The 27944-nt window shown below is 46.2% G+C and overlaps 1 protein-coding gene across 1 annotated transcript in view; it reads right to left on the minus strand.

Annotated features, from left to right (window-relative positions):
• The window catches only part of IGF2BP3 (insulin like growth factor 2 mRNA binding protein 3), a 1069372-nt gene that overhangs the window by 465874 nt on the left and 575554 nt on the right, over window positions 1-27944 (minus strand). The window contains exons 8-9 of the mRNA XM_086941758.1: window positions 14448-14570; window positions 14228-14363 (exon numbers count right to left, since the gene is read on the minus strand). Coding sequence (XP_086797884.1) covers window positions 14228-14363; window positions 14448-14570 — 259 coding nt within the window. The remainder of the gene's footprint in view (window positions 1-14227; window positions 14364-14447; window positions 14571-27944) is intronic.

Consider the following 27944-nt stretch of genomic DNA (forward strand, 5'->3'; position numbering starts at 1 on the left):
GCGAACTTTGAAACTGTTAGAGAGACTATATCACTGAAAATGGAGGGGGCAGGTCAGTAAGGAATCTGTGATTAGATGAAGTATTCACCAGAAAGAGCATTACCGAAGGCAAGTGACTTGTTCTTCTGACAGATAGATCTAACCACAGATTCTCAAGTTTAGATTAAATACTAAAGTACCACCTACCCAAGATGGAGTGTCAAAGTGGACTTAAACCAAATGGTCCTGCAGAATCGACTGGGCGAAGCATTCTCTTTAGACCTATTGTCAAGGCAGTAGTTCTTCCTAATTGTTTGCCCAAACACCACGTCACAGCATGGCAGGGATCCCTAGTTTTGCTGTAGTAGCATTTGCCCTGGTGGAATGAGCGCTCAGACCTTCATGTGCCTGTTATATGGTAGTGGATAGCAGATCATAAGGAGGACTAGTCACCTCAACAGGCACAGCCATCTTTTTCTTCACTACATAAAACCCCCAAAAGAGCTGAGTCTCCACCCAATGGCCTTGGTACAATACATATAAAAGCTCAAAGCCCTTTTGTGGTCCAATTGATGTGGCTTTTTTTCTTCTTCGTGAAAGGGAGTCATAACCTTTGGTAAGAAGGCCACCTGGGTCCTCAGTACCAATTTATTTGGAAAGAAGGTGAGGCAGGGCGGTTAACCTGAAAGTGTCTGCAGTTCCCTCAGACAACAAGGTGACATGGCTGCAATGAAGAAAACCTTTTTCCTGGTCAAGAGAAGCATCATGCAACTATGAATGGCTCGAAAAGTGTACACATAAGAAATATCAAGAGCACGTTAAGGTCCCACTGTGGCATTACAAATGGTTAAGAAAGGAAACAGATTTGTAGAATGACGGCTAGAAACATTTAATAAATCATTATTAACAGTGCAAACTGCAACGCGTTGCTGGGCTGGAAAAAGAACAAAATAAGGTCTTAAAGCTTAGCTTATAAGGGGTCAGTGTTTGGGGCACTACATCAGGCAATGAATTTGGCTCAGCGAAGAGAATAGATTGATTTCATGCAAGGGTGTTTGAAGTGTTGGAAGCCATCTTTGCTTCCAATCTGCAACTCTAGTGCAGTAGCTTCCCACAATTCAATCTCCATGACAGGGTGTAAATTGCGAAGGATAGGATGAAGTATCCCTCCCCGGACAACAGGTAAGTAACTTATCCTTCTTTTCTAGGGGATCCTCATCAATAGCCATAATCACTGAATAGAATAGCAAGCCCATTTTCCGCATGCAGGCAAATGAGAAGGAATGACCTAACAAACAACCAGCATTAATCAGTGTTGGAACAGATTCCTCAAGGAGACCTAGCCTACTTGGGTGTCTGCTCAGGTATCCGAATCAAGACAATAGTGTCTTGTAAATGTATGTACATATCTCAAAGTGGCTGCTTTACATATTTCGGAACTCAGTACATTAAAGGAAAGCAGCTTCAACAGCTTTTCCTCTAGTATAATGATCCTTGGGTCTAGACCAAAGTAGCTTTTGTGCTAACTGATAAGCCATTTTGATGCATTAGACTATCCATCTGGAGATGGAACGTTTGGAAGCTGGAAAGCCTGTTCATATTGAACCGTAATTAGTGGATAATTTTCTAATCAATTTTGACCTGTCCAAGTAGAACTTTAAAACCATTTTAAGGTCTAAGGAGTGGAGTGTCCTCTTAGCTGGAATAGAGGGATTAGGAAAAAAGGTCGGAAGTGAAATGGTTTATTTTGCATGGAAGTGTAACACCACCTTTGGAAGGAAGGAGAGGTGGGTTCTCAAGACAACTCTATTGAGATAGAACACTGGGTATGGTTCTTTTGAGCAGGGAGCTTGTATCTCGCCCACCCTGCGAGCCGAAGTAATCACCACTAGGAAAGCTACCTTCCACGTAAGGTGTTGTAAATTTTGCTTTGTGGATAGGTTTTAAAAAAAAAAAAAAAAAAAAAAATATTTTTTAACAGAGTGGAGCAATGTCATCTGAAGGTCCTGGAAAAAGGCCGGGGAGTCCACATTGGGCCCATAGACTCCCACCATTGCGATCTTATATCCAAACAGCACTCCCTTTATGAGCACATATCTGCCCTCCTCATCAGTTTTGCTGCCAGTCATTACAAATGGGACACATTTGTGCACAATAATTGCTACACCCCTAGCGTATCTACTATAACAGGAAAACACTCAGAGTGACCCCTAGCCACTGAAGCCGCGTCCAGCTGCACCAAATGAGTCTCTTGCAGAAAGAGGCTATCCAACCCCATGTCGCGCCGCATAAGCCAGCACCTGCTTGAGTTTCCTTGGGGTGTTTAAACCCCGAACGTTCCAAGACATAAAGGTCAGTCTGGAAGGACCAGACTGTAAACCTATCCTGACCATAACTCCACAGTAAAGATAGTATTCAGCAAGTGTGCATACGACAGTCTACTCCAATGATACTCCCATCTACTCACCAACATGTATGACCATTGAAACAAAACATATCCCAACCCCCACCCACCGCCCAGTCTCCCAGAATACCCCGAGAGGCAGTCCCCAAACAATTGCTGAACAACAGTGCAAGTTACAAAATGCAATGACTTTTCAAAGAAACAATATCGCTGCAAAAGAAAATGTGTTAATGCCCCAAAAAGTCAAACCACAAGGCCTGCGCCATCGGGGGTAGCAACGCCACTCCAAGCGGGCAACCCAACAATCGGTTTCTGAACCGAAGACCAGTCAATTAACGTTGGAGGAACTACATCCAATAGAGAGTGGTACGAGAAGGGTGCAAAAATTAATTAACGCTTAGTGGTCAGCCCTGACCAGTTTCAGCAAAAAGGTCAGCACTGGATTGTGTGTCGTTACGAGGCGGAGTGTTCGGCGCTGAACCAGAAGCTGCCGATGAGCCCTACGGAAATCTTGCGCTTCCATGGTTGAGTCAAAACTGCGGAATCTGCCGTTCACATCCACCTTCAACCTAGCGGGGTACAGCATACCGTATTTCAGTCCTAAGTTCCGGAGGGTGGATTTGACTCCATTATACTTGTGACGTGCCTCCTGGACCATCAGTGTGAAATCGGGAAAAGAGGACAGCTTGCTGCCCTGCCTCTGTATTTCCCCAGTCTCACGTGCCACACGTAACACTGCGTCGCAGTCGCGAAAGTTCATGATTCTGGCGATAATGGGTCGTGGTAGTTGGCCAGGGCGAGGTTTAGGCCCCAGAGACCTGTGTGCGCGCTCAACAACGAAGCCAGCAGTGAAGGTGTCTCTGCCAAATAGTTCGATGAGAAGGGTTTCGACAAATGTGTCGAACCGGCCCGTGGCCGTTGTCTCCGCCATGCCAAGAATGCAAATGTTATTGCGCCGACTACGCGCCTCCAAGTATTCAAGTATTTTCTCAACCCGCTCCAGTCTCTTAAGCGACTTCGAGGCGCCATCTTCTATGTCCGATATCCTTGATTCAGCCACATCGAGCCTTCTGTCATGGGCCTGTACCTTGGAGCCCATGTCCGCTAGTTTTTGCTCTAGGCTGTCGAAGCGGGTGTCAAGCGCCTTGAAGTCGGCGCGCGTGGCGACCATAGCCGCGGCGTCACCCAGGTCCGTCGAGTTGGAAGCTCCGGCTGCCGAACCAGGTGGAGGGTCCGTAGCGAGAAGGGGGGTCTTATCGAAGCTAAGCTTCCTCTGGTTAGGGTCTCTCTTCCCCATCTCCACGGTAGCCCCAAAGGCGAAATTGAGTTGGAAGCGACTGTGCGGGCAACTCGTTAGTGGGGGGGACCGGCAGAGAAACACCAAGCTCCAGACAGTTCCACAAGCAGGAAGGCCTCAGCGTCTGACTGTAAATTGCACACAGCCGAGGTGAATGAGAACAAGGTCAGCCTCTTCGCACGGAGAGTTATGACGTCGGATCACAGCAGGGGCCCAGTTCTGAGTTGCAGCGCACTAAGTACGAAGTGCAGCCGCTGCGTACAGCGGGGCGGGGAGCTGCCCTCTCCCGTCGCTAGAGCAGCAGGAATGGAGGGATTCGAAGATCTCCTCAAGTGCGTCCGAGGCGGGCCGCCGAATACCACTTAGCAGCGCCACCCAGCCGCCGCACTCCCCCACCCCCGCCGTCCCCCAGCGAAAGTCCCCGCCTGCCGCCCAGCACCCGGCCTAGGCCCGCAAATCGAGGCCCCGGTTCCGGCACCCCCCAGGCCAAAGGGGTGGGGTCGCACCGGGAACCGGCAGCCCCCACCCGGGAGCCCGCAGAGAATGGGCAGCGCACGAGAAACCCTGCAGGAGACGTTCGAAAGGGCGAAGGCCCGGCAACCAGGCACCGCGCTGCACTCACCAGTGATCTGGCGCAGTTGGAGAAGATGCCACCGAGGTCCGAAGGCCCTGCTTCTCCTCCGCCGTGCACACTCCACAGGCTGCTCCCGCGCTCTCTCAAGTCACCCAGATGGTCGGGACGACATCAGTGTTCGGATCCGCAAGGATGTAGGGAACAGGAGTGGCGGATTACATCTCAGTCGCCGCAGTCAGGAGCCCGCATGGAGGAGCCTCACGGAAAGGCAGCCAATCCGATCGCCACCACGCCCCCGCTTTGTGGATAGGTTTAAATGGGAGACCCATCAATTTAGATAGCACTAAGCTCAGTTCCCAGGGAGGTGAAAGAGGCCGAACAGGAGGATAGACCTTCTTTAAGCCTTGCAAGAAGTCCTTTACTACCTGCAGTTGAAAAAAGGAAGACTGAGAAGGAGGACGCCTATATGCCGTAATGGCAGCAAGGTGTACCTTAATGGAAGAGAATTTTAAGTCTGCCTTAGCCAAATGAAGCAGGTAGGGCAAAACCACCTCCTCCTCTCCCTTGTTAGGATCACAATTGTTTTGCACACACCATAAATAAAAACGTTTCCATTTTCAAGCGTATGAGTGCCTTGCAGAGGGTCTTCTAGCTTCTTTAAAGATGGTCCTGCAGTCCTGTGGAAGGCGTAAGTGACCAAACTGGAGGATCTCAGGAGCCATGCTGCCAAGTTCAGTGATGAATGCTCCCGTTCACCTTGGACAGCAGGTCCGGTCTGCACGGCAGACTTTTGTGTGGACATTCTGACAGGTGTTGAAGGTCGGGGTATCACCATTGCCTCGGCCAGTCCAGAGCAATCAGTCATTCTCGTTTCTGAGTGGGAGATCTTGGTCACAACCTTCGGTATGAGAAGAAAGGGAGGAAAGGCATATACAAATGCCCCTGACCAGCTGATTAAAAGGGCATTCCCTTTCGACCCTGGTCGGCAATATCTTGATGCGAAGTCTCTGCATTTTTTTTTTGTGTCGCCTGAGAACAGGTCGATGCTTGTCCGACCCCATGCTTGGAAAATGCTTTCTACGACTGTCGTTTAGAACCCAGTCCTGCTGGTCCTCAAAGCGACGACAGACCGTCTGCTTGTGAATTTTGGTCTCCCGGTAGGTGTATTGCTGTTATTGATAGGTTCTTCGCAAGGAGCCAATGCCGGAGAGCTTGGGCCTCCAGTGATAGGGTCCTCGATTGAGATGTCCCTGTTTGTTCAGATAGTACATAGTGGTTGTACTGTCCGTCTGAACTAGAATGGAGTTGGTCCGAATCGAAGGGAGAAAAGACTGAAGAGCTAGATGAACCCCTCTCAGCTCCAGCATGCTGATCTGGTACAACTTTTCTTTTGTTGACCATCAACCTCGAGTCTGGAGAGACTCCATGTGAGCTCCCAAACTCTGCAGGGAGGCATCCGTGGTTAATGATTGAGAGGGTGGAGTCGGATAGAATGGAACTCCTACCAGCAGATTTTCCTGTCACATACACCATGGAATGGATACTCTGGCTGCTTCTGACACTTGTATCCTGTTGTCCCACCGATCTGTTAGTTGATCCCACTTGTCCTCCAGATCCTTCTGCAAAGGACACAATCTCAGCCTGGCAATGGGGACAAGAAAGAAGCATGATGCCATCAACCCTAGGAGAGAGGCAACCTGACAGACCGAAGACAAGCTGTTGTGTAGAATCTTCTAGCCCTTCAGTGTGATAGATAACCTTCTCTCTTCTGAATGAAACACTTTTCCAATCGCCCTGCTGCAGATGTGGATATATTTGATAAAAGCCAATATGCAAATCTTTTCTCTTTTGATTGATTTGTTGAGGGTACGAAGATCTAGAATCTGTATTCTGATTTCCAACCTTTCTTCCTCACTAGGAAGTATCTTGAATATACTCCTCGACCTCGTTGTGATACAGGAACCTCCTCGATGGCTGATTTTCACAACACTCGGGATAATTCCTGCTGCAGCATTTTCATTTGGTGGCACGCTATTTTTACTGGAGGGATAGTGGGAGGCTGATGTCGAAAACATAGAGAGTAACCATTCTGCAGCGTAGTTAAAACCCACTGGTCTTTAGTGATACAACGCCACTCTTCTAGATGGTTGGCAATACTTCTCCCCACCCACCGGAGTGGGTAACGGGGAAGCAGACACTTATTGCTTGGATGGGGTCTTCGCTGGGGCGGTAGATTGATGAGGGGTTCCTCTTCCTCTAGGGGTACGACGGCCCTGGTAATGAGATTTCGATTGACTTTGATGTTGCTGCCTCTGCGAGTGAGGGGTTTGAACCCTCTGATGGAAGGGCCGCCGATCGCATGGCCTGTGACGGCGCCTGAATCCTTTCTTTTTTCAAGCCTGACCGCCTTCAGGGTATCAAGCTCCGTCTTCATACTAGACATGTCCCTGTGCTCTCTCTGCCTGGTCTTTCCTTCTGTACCCCTCGCTGCCCCGTGTCTCTGCCCGGTTTTCCATTCTGTTCCCCTCGCTGCTCGTTCTGCCTTCTGTTCTTAGCTGCCCCTATATTTCTGTTTTCTGTATTTTGCCTCTGTGCGATTCGTTTTTTGTGCCCGTCTGCCCACTGTGCCACTCGTTTTTCCCACGTTTTTGTGTCCCTTTTGCCTTTTGTTCCACTAGTTTTCCACTCGTTTTTTGTGCCTTTATGCCCTCTGTTCCACTCGTTTTTTCTTCATTTTTTCTGCCTTTCTGCCCTGTTCCCCTCGTTTTTTGTGCCTTTCTGCCCTCTGTCCCACTTGTTTTTTACGTCGTTTTTTGTGCCTTTCTGCCTTCTGTTCCACTTGTTTTTCCCTCGTTTTTTGTGCCCTTCTGCACTCTGTTCCACTCTTTTTTGTGCCCTTCTGCCCTCTGTTCCACTCGTTTTTTGTGCCCTTCTGCGGCACTCATTTTTTCCTTGTTTTTGTGCCCCTTTTGCCTTCCGTTCCACTTGTTTCCCCAGCCGCTGTGCCCCCTGCGGGCTCGCCCCCCTGCCTATTCGCTGCCCCCACCTCCCGGTTGTATTGGGGTCTCGCCGCCCCTGCGCCAACATTCACAGCTCTTGTGTGCTGTGAGGACGCATGGGCGTTTCATTTTTCACTACGAGGACAGGCACTTGAGTCCTGCGGACTCCCTGGGAATATTTCACGATCCCCTGGGGGTCCGCGGACCACAGTTTGGTAAACACTGATCTAGACCGTTGCCTTGACGTCGACCCTTCTCTGAGGGGAGATCTGTGCCTCGCCTGGTCGACAACAATGGAAGAGTTTGTCTCAACGTAGAGTGTCCCTGTGATGACGCCGACAGAGCCCTTTGTCTCAACTTAGATCGCCTCTGCGGCAGGGTCTTGTGCCTCAACGTCTTCCTCCTCGGAGACAACACGGACAGAGTCTTTCTTCGACGCCGGTGATAGTGACTTTTGTGACGATGTACTCTAAGTCGGCAGAGTCTTCTGCCTCTACGTTGATCGTCGCAGAGACTACGTTGATGGAGACTTGTGCCTCAACGTCGATTGTCTACGAGACAACATCGACTCAGATTTGTGCTTCGGCGCCGACCGCCTGCGAGGGGATGCCGACGGAGTGTTGTGCCTCAACGTTGTGTGTTCACCCAACACTGACGGAGGCCTGCTCCTAGACGTTGATCGTCACTGGGTTGACGTTAATGGAGGGTCTGTTATCTGGTGACTCGACGTTGGAACAGTCATCTGATCATGAACTTGAATGGTGCACCAGCACCGAAGGTTTCGACTTCTTCGCCTCTTGTAAGTTTGACGCCGATCCAGACGCCGATGGAGAACAGATTGGAATCATGCTTCTCAACGTTGATTGTGCTCTCTTTCTTCTGTCTCACTGGACACCTACCTCTTTCAGGGAGACCATACACCCCAATCCTTTCTCTGTCCTTGAGGGATCTCCTGGACAGCTTCTTGCAATGCGGACAGGTTTCTGTTGAATGAGAGTCAGGGAGATAGAGGATACACACAGGATGTGTATCAGACCAGGCCTCATCCTTGCCACAGGAGTGGCAAGGGTCAAAAAGATCGCATTATGAGAGTGATTTATTTTCTGTCAAAATAGTTGTTGTACCTCACTCTAGAGCCTAAAAGACGTTGAGTGAAAGCAGGGCATAAGTTCTAACAAAAAAAACAAAAAAAAAATAGATGTGGTGGGACTAACCTAGTTAGTTATTCAGTATGCAAGTGACATCGCGGTGCGTGACATCACGGCACGTGTCATCGCGGCACATGACATCACAGGAAGTGGCATCACAAGAAGTGACATCAAATCTTAAGCCCTCACATATATGTTTAGCAGGTATATCATGAGTAAATTTGAACACATTGCGAGTATACTTGCGACTCTCCTGATTTAGGCAGAAGATTCATACCTTTGTATACTACACGTAAAACAATGTTGCCTTTTCATAGCATAAAGCTTTGCATAGCCATAGTGCTTTCAAAGATAAAATAGTGATATTTAAATTACTACAACGCCTCCTCAGGGGTAATAAGCGCGATATAAATGCTATTTATTTTGTGCAAATACTGGGAAAGAACACCACAACCTGCCTCTCTTAGGTATGTGCCAAGTGCTAACAAGATGTGAGCCTTTGTTTCCCCTCTGCTGGATTTACTTCAAGGTGCGAGGCTCCTGACTGCCACGGGCCAGGAGAATCTAACAAAAGGAGGCCTGATGATCCCTCCGATTCGGCCTTTTTTATGGGACCAGCAGGAGTCAGAAATAAGAGGCCCATTCCGTCCCCGCCTACACGTTGTTGTGAATCAAAAGCAGATAATGTGCAGGCACTGCTAAAAGTGTTTGGTAGTAGTGTTCCTTAAAAAGGAATGGAATCGCACGATCAATGCATATTCAGTATTGAGAAGTAAATGTGTGAAAAAGTGTATATTGCTATTTTATATATTTGGGGTGCTAATTCTTCACACACCTACTACCAAGAGGTGCAATCAAAACACAACCCTAAAAATTGTGTACTCAAAATTTCATAACCAAGAAGAAAATGTACAGCACACCCTATAGTCTTTCAAACACATGAAGGTAACGTTTTTGTCAAGGTTCTAGTCCAAAATAACAAATCATTCATCAATCTTGTAACATGAGAAACAACTGTCTCAAATCCTATATTCTTTTACAACGACAGAGTCCACATCAATCAGCGTCTTCAGATGGAAAAATGTCTTTATTTTTCTTTTTTTGTTGATATCTCGCAAAGCAAACACCACAACAGCCAACACGTGTTTCGTCTTCCCTTACACTTTGTCAAGGCACGTGCGAAGTAATGTAAAACACAGAATTGGGTCATTCAAGGCAGTCCAGTCTAATCGTATACTAGTGTCAAAACAATCTCAGTTGGTTTCGTACTGAAATAAACACCCGAGATTATACTTCCATTTGAATATAAGTTTCTATTCTACATCATACCCCTGGTGGTTCTACTTTATTAAGAGGACTAAACACAATATTATCATACAGAACACAAGTGGCTTTTTGTACGTTGTACCTCGAGGGAAGCTATACAATTGCTAAAGATGAGGCTTTGGATCGCTTTAAAGACAGAGGGTATAGGAAAGGATATTTAAAAGCTGCTGAAATGAAGGTGCAGAGCATCGAGAGGAAAACATTACTGTCCTCTAAAAATAAGAATAAAACTACGAAAACTGATGAAAGCATTGTACGAATGATTACTATGTACAATGATAAATCTGCCCAAATAATTCAAATTTTCAAAAAGAAATGGCATATCCTCCAAACCGATAACATACTGAAAGATCATATCCCAGAACGCCCTCCGATTACATATAAAAGATGTCCTTCAATCGGAGACCATTTAATACATAGCCACTTTACTAAACCCAATATAACACAGAATAAATTTGGGATAAACGGCTTCTTTCCATGCCGGAAATGTAAAGCCTGTAAATTTAGTAAACAAGTTACCACTTTTGAAGGTAGGCCAAGGGACCCTAGGCCAATAAGAACAATCAAACAGTTTTATAACTGCAATTCAGAATTTACCATATACTGTCTCATCTGTCCATGTAAAAAAAAATATATTGGCAGTACAAAGAACCCCACCAAAAAACGAATACTAGAACACAATGCGGGCCATTTCAAACAAAGACCCAACCTACCCCGTCGCAAGACATTTTGAATTATATCATCAAAGTAACAGGGATCTGTTACAGTACTACTGTATTGACGGAGTAGATAGGCATGAAAGGGGTGGAGACAGGTTGAAAAAACTTAGAGCCAAAGAGTCCTGTTACATCATAGAGCTGCAAAGTATGAGTCCGGCTGGACTCAACAATGACAAAGAACTTTGGACTCACCTTGAGTAAAAAGTGGTATGGCTATGTGGAGAGAAAAAAACAACAGCTTAATTGTAAAAATAGATTTATATTCTTTCCTCCTTTGAGTCCCTTTACGATAAAACTACTGCCTAAAACGAAACAAATGAAAAAGAGACCTTTATGAGCAGTTAGTATCTTCGAGACATAAATGAAATAAAAGCCCATTCAGGGCTCAATTCTGAAACCACAGCAAGTTCTGTGACAAGGAAATTGGTCTTTATTTACGAATTGTGTGTAAATATTTTCCATGTTTCTTTTTGTCCCTGTAGTGGTTAAGATTAGAACAGGCGGTATATATTGAAAACAATGAATTTTTTTGTACAACACACATGCCTGTTTACGAAATAATTTTTGTTCCTTAATTATGGTTTAAATGTATGTTATGTTTTGCACTTTCAAATTAATTTAATAACTTTAAATTTAAAAACTGTTTTTTGTATTACATCTACCCACCATAAGATGGCCGCCTAACAATTCACATTATTGGGGTTGGTGGAATGTCCATCTTCTGTTTTCATGGCTATGACGACACATGAAGGGTTTAAATTGGTTGATTCACACGATTGTAGTCGACATTGAAAAAGCCGCGAGGCGAAACGCGTCTGTTGATAGGGGGGAGAAGGCTGAGCACCGAATAAAGCATCTTGAAGCTTTAAACCAACTCCGTGTGTGCCTTTCGTTATTTGCAAGCTGGAAGAGTGCCTGCTGTGTAAAGTATATATATATATATATATATATTATGTGATTGGAAGAGATGTTTATTGTTGCATTGTTTAGCCTCCTATATGGGGCTGCATTTGGATGCGAAAAAAATTAGATATATATATATATACACATACTTTTTTTTATTATTTCCGCGGTCCCCATGCACATGGGTGGGAATATTCAGTGCTTATGACTAATGATGAGGATCCCCTGGATGCGAAGTCTTACTTACCGTGAATTATAAGAAACTTAGGTGTGGTATCTAGGCATACCACCCCAATTCTCAAAGTAATCCAAAAGTATTCTAAAAGTAAGTATTGTATAATGCAAACTGCTTTCAGAATCTTTACCAACCTCAACCTATAGCAAAATTCAATCATAACTGTATTTCATTGTGAAAACCTGCATTCCAAGTATATGATAACTACCTGTATCAAGTCATGCTTGGTTCTAGAAATAAAATCCAAGTAAATCTTCTTTATACTTACCCAATTGATCTGGATTCAGTCTGAGTGTGTGAATCAGTCTTGACGGAGTGAATACAATAAATGCTTAACACACCCTCTGGATAAGCCTAACTGCTCACCCACACTACCACAAAGAGAGCTGTTAGTACTTAACTAATTTAGCCTCCGCTATACCTCTGGGACACTATACCTTACTTTGGTATAGTATATTCAGAGCCAGAATCCTACAGGATAGAATCCAACTTTGCTTCTTTGTGCTTGCACTTGAACTTAACCAAACATTTAGAGCTGGAAGTGGGGCTATCATAGGAAAACTCTCAGAACCAGCCCGTACCTTGGATCAGTTACAGAGCCTGTGTGTTGTCAGCAACTACCTCCTATGCCTGGTGATATACAGCTTCGCCTCCCGGCATGATGGAAAATTGATGTCATGACAGAAGTCCTCACATCAAAACTACACATTGTGGTAGATTCGTGACAGACATCTGCTTGCACTAGTAGCACAGTTGAAAGCCTGTAGTTTTGAGATGGAACATATTCCATTGAACAAGGTTCGAAAAACAATTTGAAAATGCTGAAGATTGACAAAAGATGGGGGCAGAGCTCCAGATCCACACTGAAAGCAAGGAAGAAAATAAGTTACTTACATGTAACGGAATTCTCCAGTATTGGAATCTTTCATAGATTCATATCTTTGTCGTCGAGATCGGAGTCACCGGTACATCAAAATAGCAATGAAAAACTAATACAAAGCAGAAACCAGGCCTAGCCCCTTTTCAGTTTTGTAACTTTTCTATTGTTTTGTAAGAGAGACCAAAAGTTAATCCGGAATTAATCAGGACCTCTCGCCCTCTAGAACACTCCTGAGAGAACCTTAGACCCTCAGATTCTCACAGCAAGTGTGCAAAATATACACCTGCAAAAATCCAAAGGTGAGCCTCTCAGGGTAGGAGGGTGGGAAACATGTGAATCTATGAAAGATTCCAATACTGGAGAACTACAGTTACAGGTAAGTAACTTATTTTCTTACTCCAGTATTGGAACTCCAAATTGTCAACCTGTAGAGAATCAGATCAACTTAAAACATCAGTCTTCAAACTGAATGATTAAATATGTAAATAAACATTTGCATACTATAATGATTACTTTATATATTCATGTATATATATGTATGTATATATATACATATATATATATACATATACACATATACATATATATACATATACACATACATATATATACATATACACATACATATACATACATATACATATATATACATATATATACATATATATACATATATATACATATATATACATATATATACATATATATACATATACATATACACACATATACATATATACATATACATATATATATATACATATACACACATATACATATATACATATACATACATATACATACATATACATATATATACATATACATATATACATATACATATACATATACATACATACATACATATATACATATACATACATACATATACATACATACATATACATACATATATACATATACATACATATATACATATACATACATATATACATATACATACATATATACATATACATACATATATACATACATATATACATATACATACATATATACATATACATACATATATACATACATATATATACATATATACATATATACATATATACATACATATATACATATATACATATATACATATATACATACATATATACATATATATATATACATATATACATATATACATATATATATATATATATATATACATATATATATACACACATATATATATATATGTTTGGTTCCTGCTTTGTATTTGCTTTGCATTGCTATTTGATGTAGCCGGGGACTCCCATCACAGCGACAGAGAATGATTCAAGCACGTGAATCTATAAAAGTTCCTATACTGGAGTAAATGAAGTTAGCGCATATGGTGGCATTTATATGCTGCTCCATTCTTTAACTTCTGTGGTGGTACGCAACTAGACCAGAGTATCACCAGTTCACCCTTTGGCACGCAAGAATACTTCAGAAAAATTCCCCTGACTGGAATCCACAGGGATACACTAAAGGGGAGGGATCAGCAGGTAGAAGAATGAATCAGAATGTCTGTTACTTGGAAAATGGAGAAATACATAAAAAAATTTCACGTATCAGGAATGGGGCTGTTTTTTTTGCTGCCCCTCTTGGCTTATGTTTTAGGCTGTTCTCAGACAACCTCAGTACCCTAAATACACTGAACTGAGACTTTTTCTCCCTACATGCCAGAGGGTGAAATCTTCCAATTATAAAACTAATTTAAAAGAGAAGGTATTATAAAAGTGCAAAACACTGCAATTAAAATAACTCACATTCATAGCAGCAATGTCATTTTCATAGGATTCCCTGATTTTCTTCATTATTTCTTCTTCAGCCTTGGCGCAAGCTTCAATAGTGCCTTTTACTGTAATTGTGCGTTCTGGGTTATACAACGTCAAGTCCTGTAGCCTAAAGCAAAACAAACCACAGCTGCTTAAACTACAGGCAAACAAATGTAACCCATCACCCAAAGATTGGCAGACAAAGACTCACGGGGAGATTGTGATTTTAGTGTCAGTATCTTGTTCAATTTTCTTGAGGTTTCTTCCTTCTTTGCCAATAAGTCGGCCAACAAAATTGTTGTGCGCTAAGATTTTCAAAGGGATTTCTTCAGTACTGCAAAACAATGAACAAAACCTTAGAAAATACATGTACATCACTTATTCATATGAAAGAGGGCTGGACTTCTAGCATGTAGTAGATGGCCTACTTTCAAACACATTAAGGATGTACATTGTCTCATCCACACCATAAGCATAAATATCATCCTAGGTTTTACAACCACAACTTTCAGATATTCCTCTGCTCAAGTAAGGCACATGAGAACCATTAAGGTTGCCCCTTTGAAAGTATAAGATGCAAGTAATGGCTACATAGTAAAAAAAAGGTTGGGACCGCCAATACCCATAAACAGTTTCATATACTTTTGAGATGGTGACTGCAGGATGGGACATTGCTCTTTACCAGGTGTTGCTAAATCGCGGATGGCAGCATTAGAAATGAAGAATCTGGTATGAAATTGTCCATAATGTTAGACAAATCTTATTAGGAGAGGCTGTGGTAACAGAGTATTGTGATCAATGAGAAGCATCAAAATAACATTCAAGCAACCAAGAAAAGAAATGTGAAGAACAAGTCACTTGTCTTCAATAACTATGTAACTTTTAGATTCATTACCTTAAGAATTTACTCCAGGCGTCAGTATGGCTCTGAAGAATTTATCATCAATGTCCCCGTGTGTTGGTAGGTGGTGTCAGTCGCCTCTGAGTCAATCTGCATCATGCACGCCGGAATGATGACGCAGGACCTACATGGATGCCACCTGGGCGCGCTAACTTCCGGTCTTAACAAGACTTTCCAGGCCAGAAGCGCAGAGCCATGAAAGTCACCGACCACTGGTGCATCAAAACTAGGGCCCTTTAGGGGATTCCCTATCCCTAGAAATCAGTTTTCAGAGCAGGGAGGATGGGTGGCGCGGTAAAGAGAACACAACTCTAATATTTCTCTACCAGATGCATCATTACTGAAGGCAAGTAACTTGTCCAGCTGATGGAGACTTCTAGTTGTACATTCCTCACCCTTAGAATAGATACCTCAGCAATACCAACCCCAGAGGAGGGTATGCGAACCAAAATCACACAAGGAAGTCCCGGAGGACCATAAAGGCAAAGTACGGCCTTCCGGACTTGCCTGTCAAGGCAGTAGTCTTGTAAAGTTGTGCAGGGATGCCCATGTTGCAGTCTGACTGATATCCACGACTGGATCTGCACGTACTAACAAAGTGGTTGCTGCTGTTGTTCTAACAGAGTGAGCATGGAAACCCCACAGGAGAATCCCTCTTTGCCAATGTGAAGCACAATTTAATGAAGAGGACAACCCATCAGGAGTTAGTCGTTTTCGGTACTGCATGACCTTTCTTGGCACCCTCATAGCCCATTAAGAGAGGTGGTGAAGTCTCTCCTCTTCCTTGGAGGGATGCAGGGATAGGTAAAAGGTGGGCAGATTAATGGATTGTCCCACATGAAAGGGTGTGACCACTTTAGAGAGGAACAAAGCTTTTGTTCGAAGCACCACTTTATCTGGATGGACAGACAGATAAGGAGGCTTGGAAGACAGAGCCTGGAGCTCGCTAACTCTGCGAGCAGAGGTGATGGCAATGAGGAAAACTATTTTAAGCATTACAAGCCTGGGAGGTCAATTATGAAGAGGCTCGAAGGGAGCACACAAGAAAAGTCAAACCAAAATTAAATCCCACTGGGGCATTATGAAAGGAGATGAAGAAAACAAAGGAGTAAGGCCCTTAAGAAATCTATTGACAATGGGAGATTTGAACAGCCAAGGCTTATCTGGAAGCCTCAAAGCCAGAGACAGCCGAAAGATAACCTTTAAGGGTGCCATAGCAGAGCCCTGCTGGGTCCAAAGAAAGTATGTACAATAGAACCTCTGAAAGAGGAGCAGAAAGGGAATCCACAGCCTTTGCTGTGCACCATGCCACAAATTTATTCCATCTATTGGCAAATACAGTTATAGTGGAGGGATGCATGGCTGCCAAAACATCAGAGTTCGAGTGGAGGGTTGTTAGCAGTCAACTGCTGGAGCTCTATTTCCACACACGGAGGTGGAGAATGGACAGGTTCGGGTGAAGAACCATCCCCAGCTGTAACAGACTATCCTCCAACAGGGGCAGTCTGGTATTCTGACCTAAGTATGGCCATCGATTAGACTTCATGCCCAATCCGGACCCTCAAGAATGACTTGCACCCGGTCCCGATTGATCTTCCTGAGCGCTCTATGCAGAAGGGGTATAGACGTAAAGGAGTAGAGGAGGCCCAAGTTCCACTGGCGATGAAAAGCGTCGCCAACCAAACGCTGCCTTGGAACCTCCAACGCACTATACTTCTGATATTTTGTGTTCTCTTTGGAGGCGAAAAGATCTACCCAAGGCTCTCCCCACCACTGAAAGAGACCTTGGGCCACCTCCAGATGGAGACGCCATTCGTGTTCAACCAGGCACCCAAGGCCGAGTTTGTCCGCTCTGGTGTTCAGAGAAACCGCCGGGTGGTGAACCACCAGGGATATACCCTTATGTTCCTGCCATGTCCAGAGGTGGATTGCCTCCTGACAAAGGGTCCATGACCCAATCCCGCCCGGTTTGTTGCAGTACCACATGGCGGTGGTGTTGTCGGTGAACACTTGCACCACTTTCCCTCAGAGAGGGAAGTAATGTCTTCAGTGCCAGTTTGATTGCCGGGAACTCCAAAAGGTTAATATGGAGACCAGATTCCGCATCAGTCACCACCGTGGGATCTGCCTCAGACCCAATCTTGCCACCATTGCAACTGGTGCACAGTTACCCCTGAAATCTGGACGTAGTCTGAAAGATTCCCCTGATGCTGGGCCCAGTGGAACTTTCGATCCCACTGCAGTGCACGTGTATGCCATCTAGCATAATCCACCAGCAGGATGCAAGACACCATGAGGTCCAGCAGCCGCAGAGTCATTTTCACCGAAATCCAGAATAGAGGCTGAAACATCGGTATCATTCCCCGAATATTCCAGACGGGCGGTCGGGAGGACAGGCCTAAAACTGCATAGTGTCCAGAATCGCCCCAATGAAAAGTGGCATTTGAGAGGGAGTCAGTTGTGACTTCGGCATGTTGATGGTGAACCCCAGCGAGTGCGGACAGTCCGCTGTTGTCTGGAGTTGGGAGATGACTGCCTGGAGCGAGCCAGCCTTCAAATGCAAGTCGTTGAGATATGGAAAGACTGGTACACCTGATCTGCGCTGATGAGCTGCAAAAACCACCATCACTTTCGTGAACACCAGAGTGACACTAAGGTTAAAGGTTAAGGGGAGCACGGTAAACTGAAAGTGCTCGTGCCACACCGTGAACTGCAAGTCAAGTCTGTGGGCAGGTAGGACAGAGATATGGAAATAAGCGTCCTGCAAGTCCAACACTACTATCCAGGCTCCTGGGTTGCGGGCAGAAAAGACCTAGGCCAAAGTGAACATTTTGAACTTTTCCTTCCAAAGGAAGAAGTTGAGTGTCTGGAGGTCTAGGAAAAAAAGCAGACCTTTGTCCTTTTTGGGCACCAGAAAGTAGCAGGGGTAACAACCACATCCTACTTCTGGCACAGTGACTTTCTCTAAGGCCCCCTTGGCCAAGAGAGTCGTAACTTCCTAGCGGAGAACCGCCAAATGATTCTCCGACATATGGTCATAAGAGGGTGGCATGGAGGGAGGGGCTGTCTTGAAGGATAGGGAGTAGGCACTTCAGACAATCTGCAGAACCCACCTATCCAACGTGATGGACTGCCAGCAGACAAGGTGATGGCGAATCCTGCCTTCGACTGGTAATTGCCTGAAACGTTGGACTAGGAAACTTTGGAGGTAGTGGCAGGAGGAGGAAAGGGTGGACTGGTCTGCACGCTGGCTCCCTGACCCGCAAGGACGCTGGGTCCCACGTCTACGACCATGCAGAGGCTGAACAGCTTGCATGACTGCGTCTGGTCTGGTCGCACCTTCTATACCCATGGAAGGGACGATAGGCACACTGAGAAGGGCGGATGATAGCCGAGAGGCCCAAGGATCTGGCCATAGCTCAAGATTCCTTGAAGCACTCAAGAGCAGAGTCGGACTTGTTGCCGCAAAAGAAAGTGCCATCAAAGGGCATATCTATCAGGGTAGACTGGGCATACCCCCGAAAAGCCTGAAGTCTTCAACCAGGAATAGCATCATAATGCTACCAACGAGGCAACCGTTCTGCCCAGTGAGTCCGTGAGTCTAGTCCACAACAAATGGTGAATTTCGCTGCGTATCTCCTGTCCACAATTGGCTGGGAGAACAGGGCAGAGCCTTCTCCGGATACTGAGGCAGCACCTGCGCAAACGGATCCTTGATGGTATGTGAGTAAAGTGATATTTACTGACCGCAATGTCAAGCTGGAGGAAAAAACACACTCTTCCTGAGATGGTCCAGCTTCTTTGATTCCCTATCGGAGGTGCAGAACGGAATGCACCTTTGGAATATGAGGATTGGGCAATCACGATCTTAGGGGAAGGATGCTGCATAAGGAACGATGTGTCACCAGAGTGGGGTGATGGTGGCAGGTGATAGTTCTGTCAGCAGCAGGCCCTGTGCTGGGCTTGGATCAAGTAGACATCAGTGAGGGCTTCATCAAAGGGTAAAAAAGGTTTGGAGGTAGAATATGCAGACTGATTCACATCAGTGAGGAGGTTCGTCCGGACTTAAACCGAAGGAAGCAGAAGGCCAAGGACCTCCGCTGCCCTTACACCACCACCACTGCATATAAGCCCGGTCCGGCATAGCCACGGTAGGGGGAGAAAGGAATCCATTGTCAGGGGAAGTGTCCAACCCACTGGCCTCACCCAGATTCGTCCCCCAGTCCATAAGGTCTTTAAGTTGGTCTGTTAGAGGGTCCATCTGCCCCTCCCAGTCCTCTTCACAACCCCCTGGCACAAAATCAACACCAGGGATTAACACCGGGAGAAAAGTCCCTTCCCGGGTAGGAACCGAAGATAGACGTCAGTCCGGCTCATTGTTCACGTTAGGGATGAGGATGGGGACGACACTGACTGAAAGCATGGTCCGCATAAGGAGCATCACCACCGGGATATATGTCGGGAAAGGCTAATGTAGAAGGACCGATGATGGTCTGGGTCCACAAACAGACCCATGGGGGGCTCCCACGCCAAAGTCATCTGTGTCGCAGGCCTCCCGCGCCGAAGTCATCTGTGTCGCAGGCCTGGGGTCCCCAACTGACTCTGCATGGCCCGAAAGCACACCACTGGACCCAGGCTACCCAAAAATGAGGCTTAGGGCATCAAAACTTTCGCAATTGGGCAGGGAAAGCTCTGGCTCCCAGAAAAATGGGGAGGCACAGAGTGATCTCGGGAAGAGGCTCTGAGGATGGAGACCTGGAGAACGCAGGACACGGAGTGTCGTCGCTTTAACAGACAAGGTGAAGTCGAAGAAAGCGTTTGCTTCTTAAACGTCTTGTGCTTACCTAAATACTCTTAAGATTCTGAATGGGACGAGGAGTTAAGCCTCAGCGATCGTTCTTTGGACCTTTCTCTCGGTCGAGAATAGGAGCAATGCAGAGCACTGGGCCTCCAGCTTTCAGGACCACTCCCACAAAGCCTTCAGATTCAGGGCCCAGCACACTGAGCATGACTTTGAGGTGTGGTTCTACAACGAGCACCTGAGGCACACAAGGTGCAGATCAGTCATGGACATCATCCGATGACCGGTTCCGCAGGGCTGGATTCCGGTCCTACATTCGGACATCCTTGACACAGCCAAAGTCCAAGGCTCAGAATGTTTGGGGGGAAAAAGTCGAAAAAATGTTCGCTAAAAAACAGCTAAGGGGTAGTCTCACCCTGGATCTGCACTTAGGCTGGCGCAGAAAAAGAAAGAACTATATAATTACGCCCGGGCGGTGCCTATGTAGGTCCTGCAACGCCATTCCGGTACGCACAATGCCGAATGCGGAGCGGACAATGCCACCTACAAATGCGTCAGGGGTATTGCTGATGAAAAATCTCTGGATCCATACTGACGCCTGGGGGAAATTCTAAAGATAAGGAATCTACAACTAGAAGGCTCTATCAGATAGAGTTGGGACGAGAGGTGAAACATCTAGTTTTTACTTGTTAAAAAGATGTGTTTAACTTTATGCTATGGAGAGGACAAATAACTAGTCAATGCAGTGTACGATTTGTATTGTCTCACACAGTTTTAATGTGTGGGTAGCTCCCCCCCCCCCAAAGTATTTTTGCTTTAACCAATTAAGAATTGGACTCCCTTAAACAGTGTACCTTCTTACGTAATTCTAAGAGTGGGTAAATTGGGTTCCCCTCAAAAAGGTTGGGCATGGGCTCTGTGAAAACTAATGACCATTAAATTATGCCCCTATCAATAAATGATGTTGAACAGCCTAACCATGCAGAGGATTCAGTGGGGGCAGCTCACTTTGATAAGTCCAGGTAATCTTTCATCCCCCCTCCCCAGCAGAGGTCCGGGGTTGCAAAGGCAACACTTTAGGGGAACTCAACCAATGCCTGTCACAACATTGCCCATGAATTCTATCACATGACCGAATCCCACTATTCTTTCAGAATCATCTGCCTGACACGATCCAGGCAGCTACTGGACTGGGTGTGTCTGAAACGTTGCAGAGGGCAATACATTATCTCCTTGCATTTTGTTTGCCCTAAGTTGGCACGGTCCCTTGCTCCCTTTGCCAAAGGATTCAAGCTAGCCTGGCCGATGAGGGGTGTTACCTCAAAACCGGACCCAGGATGCTCGTTTCCAGTCCAGGGAAGACCGGGCTTGGCAGTTCGGGCTGGATTGTTCCCATGAGGAAAAGGGTCAAGGCTTATTTCATATGGCTGTGTCTGAATTGGGGTGGCAAAGTGATCTACAGAACAATGATGGATTCAACCCAGATCTGTGACTGCGGGCCAGTGTCTGAAGAGTTTCAGTGCTCTGTCCATCTTGTGTTCGCTTAGTTACTTGGCTCTGCTACAGCCCACCCGATGCTTCACTAAATCCTCCTAACAGTTCAGCCAATCTCTGCTGTTGTCTCCCCTCCACTTCAGCCCGGGAGGGTGGAAATGCTGTAGGTACAGCTGCAAGAGTGGTGGGACCATATAGTGGGATTAAGATTAGATTGGTTGAGGTCCCATGCCTTCAATTAGTGGTCTAGAGCTGTCACATGCATTTATTGCTCAGTTTGGCTTACAGTCTGAGGGCATGGTTAGAGAAGCTGGCTACTGACCATAGACAAACTCATATGATGCCACCGCTTTGAGTAATTACTTACGCCTGTTAACTTAAACACGTTTGTGATGAACTCATGTACAGCTGCTCACAGGGCCTAGTAACTATTATTCAGTCTGGCTTTAAAACCCTGGCATCTTAAGTGGCACGTGACCAATTCAAATAAAAAATAAAAAACAAGAGGGCGCCCACCAAACCATAAACAAGCAAAAGAGTAGAGGGGCATGTAACAGGGGCAGTAGTCATTAAAGTGAATACACACCCAAAGGTGTGACAGATGGCAACCCTTCACCAATGAAACAAAGGATCTTAGAAATGGATAAACAAATGGATAGCGATGGGCATAATGAAAGCCCACGATGTAGATACAGTACGTTTCGGTTTGAGATGGCACATACACGCCTTCTAGAGCAGGGACCTCAATAAGGACACTAGTTGCAACACAGGCATCACTATTCTGTGTCTACCACAAATGTGCAAAATGGTGGGTAACAGAATGAGATTTATGAGATCTACTTAAGTAATCCTACAAGCAGTTTTTTACATACCGAAATGAAGCTTGTAGAAAGGCTAACAAGACTAGATAAATGTGTGTTACAACCTGGGTGCCCCAATTTCTACTGATACTTCAGAGCAGATGTGGTTTAGAGACTTAACTGCAGACTTGGACCCCAGGTAGCCTGGTTTGAATCCCAGCAACACATGAATGAAAATAGCGCGATTCTGGGCAAATCTCTTACTTCTACTGTGCCTAAATATGTGAAAGTAAATTATAAATATGTGAGATGTATTCAAGTTGGTAAAGTATTTAATCATAAAATCTAAGTTTCACACTTAATATAAACAAACTATCTCAACAGTACCACACAAAGTACAGCTGTGTATTGCTACCCCGCTTGGTTTGGACTACACCAACGCAAATCTCTAGTTACAAATTGTAACCTACTAACAACATATTTGTAACTACCAACGGGCAGCCATATTGTAGGAGCCAACTCTATGGTGGGGTTAATGGAAGACTTCCCCACACAAAAAAGATCCCATTATTGAGCAGACTGATACTAAAAGGAATTTAATAAATGTTCATGCTTAGGTTTTATTCTATAATGCTATTTGAAAAGCAGACAAGTAACACTAGTAAACTTAGCTATTAAGGAAGAAAATCAATAATAAGAAAAGGGTCGATTTTTGGGGGCGCCAGAGGGCGCACTAGCAGTATGGCCGCACCGATGTGAGGCTCCTGCAGCCTGGATATCAAATCCTTTATTTATCCTCCTTTTCCGCCACCTTTGCTCGTCCTGACCACTCTTAAATGGGGAGACTGCAGGCAAGCAGCCTCGGCGAAAGTTTCAGCGCTCAGCGACTTGCGGAATTGAAGTTACGTCGCCTGGCACTTCCGACCGGAGCCGAGATCGACATCAGCTGAAAGACCTGGTGGGACCGGCGACCTACGAGAGACCGCGGCGCACCATGAGGCGGCCAGGCCCCAGGCAGGATGTGCGCTCCGGCGTAGCAGCTTTCGGACGGCGCCGAATTCAAGTAAGACCCCCCCGAGCTCTCCAGGAGAGACCTGCGGCGCTGCCGCCACCAAGACTGCACGCCTCTCCCCCTTGACTGCGGCTGCTCCTGCCGACGCCGGGGCGCTGTGCACAGCGGTAGTCGGGCGGCCCGGGAAGGATGGCGGCCATACTGTGCAGACATTGCTGCGTGATACTGCTGTGCATTTCCGGCTGACCATCCTGCTGTTTGGCCGCTAGCACTCGGCACTGCCCGCTCTATACCCGGTCGCTACATAAGAAGGCAGGAACCCTGGCTGCTAGACCACCCTCCCTTCTCTCCCGCACTGGGGCCAAATAACTGCACACCCCGGAGTAACTGGTGAACATCCTAGAGGCCCTTGGCTTATGTGGACGGCGTCCTTCTGTGGTGTACGCGGCTGTTCATCGATCCCCCTCCTCCTGCAACTAGTACTGGGCAACTTACCAACTGCTGGGACACTCGCCGCTGCCCCTCCCTAACTGGAGAGCCGCGACCTGATGAGCCATAGACCTCGGCTGTGCCGGCTGGGACCGGAGAGATCTCCCGCCTTTCTGCGACATTTTGGCGGCCTCAGGAGACTCTATCTAGCGGCCAACTACCTTTTCTGGGCACCTAAATCCTTATTCTCCCCTACGGGTGCCCTGAGAGCTGATTGCTGATATCGGGCAGGGACTTACCTCACACGTCTAGATTATTGCAGATTACTGTTGCCTCCTGGTCTAGGGGAACTAATAAGAAGGGTAGCGTCCCTTAACTTCATTCAGCCTACTTCCTGCTTCTACTACCTGTGCTGAGGCTACTCTCCTAACTTAGATTATTGACTGTGTGCACACCATTGTCACCCGATTATTCAAGCTCCTCACACGCCTCACCATATCTACAAAAAAGGGGACTGCTTGGAGTGCGACTCTCGCTAATGAATACGGACTCCAGCCCACTTTGCAACAACCGAGTTAACCGCAATTTACCATCTGCTTCGAGTCCCTACAGGAGGCCTGCCATGGGCAAACCCGATAACCGGCAACCCAAACTGTCGTTTGAATCCGCCACGTCCAAAAAAGGACTACGAAGCTCACAAGAGGCGGGAGGCTCGCAAACCACAATGGCGACGGAGACTGGCCCCGGCCCCGCTTCGTCCGAACTGCAACAGATGATGCAAGAAATGCTGCAGGGGTTCGCCACTATAGTGGACAAAGTCGACAGGATGTCCTCGAGAATGGACGCCATGGTTAAAAAACTGGATGTTCAAGAAGAGCGCATCACTGCAACTGAACAACGCATATCCGAGAATGATGACAACGGCCACCCACACGACGCAACTTGCGAGAATGGACAATGTCCTCAGGGTCATAGCTGCTAAGAATGAAGAGTTGGAAGCCCGAAGCCGTCGCAATAACATCCGCGTAATAGGTGTGCCGGAATCGACCAACACGGGACGCATGGAGGACTATGTGGAGAAGATACTTGTTGCGGCGATTGGCCCTGGGGCGTTCTCCAAACAATTTATTGTTGAGGGCGCACCGTTCGTTGGGGCCGAGGCCCAGTCCTGAAGCCCCACCACGACCCATCATTGCGAGACTCGTGAATTATCGAGATCGTGATACAGCGTTGAGGGCAGCACGCGCCAACCACACGCTTGCATGTGAGGGGGTCAGCTTCTTTATTTATCCGGATTTCACCCCTGTGGTACAGGAACAGCGTCGTAAATTCCTCGACGTCAAGCAGAAGCTCCGAGCACTACAAGTGCACTACACTGCTGTACCCAGCTAAATTGAGGGTGGCACATCAAGCTAAACAGAACTTCTTTACAAACCCGCAGCAGGTAGAAGACTTCATGAAGAAACTAAAACGAGAACGGGCGCAATGGTGAGGACAGACAAGAAGATTTCCACTCGGCAAATTAAGATGAATAGTATTGGACGCTTCCTGCCTGTATGCTGCTCTATTCCATGAGTGTCCTTCTCGGGTCCCCTGGTAGGACCCATGCGCTGGACGTCTCACTTGCTGGCTGGAGGTCACCGGACGAGCACTGGACTATGGTGGTAAAGTATTCCAGGCACCCCCCCCCCCCCACCTAGACTACGCCCAATGTGGCCGATCAGAACGATGGGCGAGGTGTGGGGGGTGGCTATGTGCGCGACTAGGTTGCACCCGAAGGGAATACCCCACTTTACTTGTTGATAATGATGAAAATGTTGGATTGTGTTGGGATTGTTAAGGGTGGGGGGTGGGATGAGGCTACTGGCAAGTTGGTGCTGCTTCAGTGGGAGGGGGGTGGTGACGCGCTGGTTGGAGCGAAATGGACCCTCTGTACTAAATTCCTGTGCTATTTTGGACTCCTTATTGCTATATTTGCAGTTTACTGTTGGCAGGGCGAGCTCCGGCACTTTTGAACCGCGGCAGCTAATGTATGCTTTACTTTCACCTTGAATGCTGAAACGACTTGCTTTTGGATAGCTATTCAGATACCCTGTGAGGCGTGGCGATGCAGGCTGGGTGGGAGGTTGTATCTTGCACAGTGTCATATCGTACTCATCGCACAGCATGTCATACGATTTTCTGATGTTTTGCGATGTGGGAGGGAGGAAGGGTGGTACCTTGCTCAGGTATTGATGGGATATGCCGAACTGAATGTACTTGTTTTTTTCACAGCTTCTAAAGCCAGAATGTTGGGTTTGTTACAGGGGGTAACTGGGGGATTGTTTGGTTACAATGTTACGTACTAAGGTTATTCACCAAACCTACCGATGAGTTGCTAAAGCTTGATACAACAGGATATTGTGTTTGTATGCGAGAAGGTCTTCTCGCAGTGCAGGTTACACACGCAAGCGACAGGCTATCTCTGGACACCGGCATACATACCATGCTGCGATTACGAGTGATTGACCACTCTACATCGGCTACTGTTTTTCTGAGAGATGGGGCTATACACCACTCACGGGGGACACTAACCTGAATATTTTAACGTGGAATGTGAGAGGTCTTGGCGATCCCAGGAAACGACGGCAGGTTCTAGCGTACTTAGATCGCCATTCCATACACATAGCCTTCCTGCAGGAAACCCTCATTTGGGGCAGGACTTTAATACCACACTAGATCCTAAACTGGACAGGTCACACCCAGCCCCACAACACTACACTAAAGCGAGAGCGGAACTGCGTGCTGTAGTTACAGACCACAATTTAGTGGACGCCTGGAGGCGCCTCCACGTTGATATGAAAGAGGGCACACATTTTACAGCACAAGCGCGCTCCTGGGCCAGACTCGACTATGTATTTTTAACACCACAGCTTTATACCTCGCTTACTCGGGCACACCACCTCCCAAGAACATATTCAGATCACTCCCCTGTGAGACTCACACTGCGCTCAACGGAACTAGGCCCCCCACAACTGCTTGGCGGATGCAACCCACAGTGTTACTAGACATCACCTTTCAGGAGGAACTTCGAGAGGAATGTCTCGATTTTTTCAGGAGGAATAAAGATTCAATCAGAGACGTTGAAACTATTTGGGACGCATTTAAAGTGACGTTAAGAGGGATTTGCATTGCTAAGGGAGCTGAGATGTTAAAGGCCATTGTTGCTCGAATAACGTCCTTAAAAAAGGAGCTTAAAAGCCTAGAAACATTATTGGCCACTACCCCCACTGAGCCCGTTCTCCTGAAGATACGAGAAAAAGTCACCGAATATACTGCTGAGGCCACTAGGGAATCGAAATTTAGAGGCAAGTACTGGACCGCCCGCCGTTACGGTGAAGGCGAGCGACCTGGGAAGGCCTTGGCTTCCACGATTAAACTAATACGCGCACCCAATGTTGTAATAGAACTTGAAGACCCAGACGGTGTTGTGATTTGAGACACTACTCAAATCCTCAACTCCTTCGTGTCGCATTATGACACGCTTTATACTTCCTCTAGAATGGGAGAACTTCGACTGCAAGATTTCCTAGCCGACGTCTCCCTGGGCTGGCTTAGCGATGCCCAAAGGGCCTTTTAAAGTGCACCCTTTGAATTGGATGAAGCGAGAGAAGCAATTATGAGTATGAGATCAGGTAAAGCCACAGGATTAGACGGAATCCCAATAGAATTTTATAAAACCTAATGTTAGAACCGGCTGTCTCTAGTTGGCAGAGGTATACACTTCTGACAAATAGGGACACCTTTTCTAGTCAGGGCAAGGGTATCACCCTTTGATAACCCCTGCTCACCCCCTTGGTAGCTTGGCAGAGCAGACAGGCTTATCTCAGAGGCTGTGTGTTAAGCATTTATGACCACATACAGTAATAAAGTGAATACACTACAAATGGACACGACAGTAGTATTATAAAAATAAGGATTTTTATATAAGGCTTAGCACAAGACCAAATCACGACAAAAATATACCACAATCTTAATAAATACTCTTGGAAGGGAAAATAATAGTTCAAATGTAGTTTCTTCTTAGCACAAAGTCTTTCGTATCAAAAGCAACTCTTCTTCCTGGAAACACAGTTCTTGGCAACATTGTAACCCACACGGGAGTTACACGACGTCGAGGCAAACTTAATCCAAAGGTTCGGCGTCTACCGCGAGGAGCGCTACGTCGAGCCCGGAGTCACACAGACCCCCAACAACACAGTACCTTAGGAAAAGGAAGCACACGATGATCA

The sequence above is a fragment of the Lissotriton vulgaris genome, chromosome 10, assembly GCF_964263255.1.
Source record: "Lissotriton vulgaris chromosome 10, aLisVul1.2, whole genome shotgun sequence".
NCBI lineage: Eukaryota > Metazoa > Chordata > Amphibia > Caudata > Salamandridae > Lissotriton > Lissotriton vulgaris.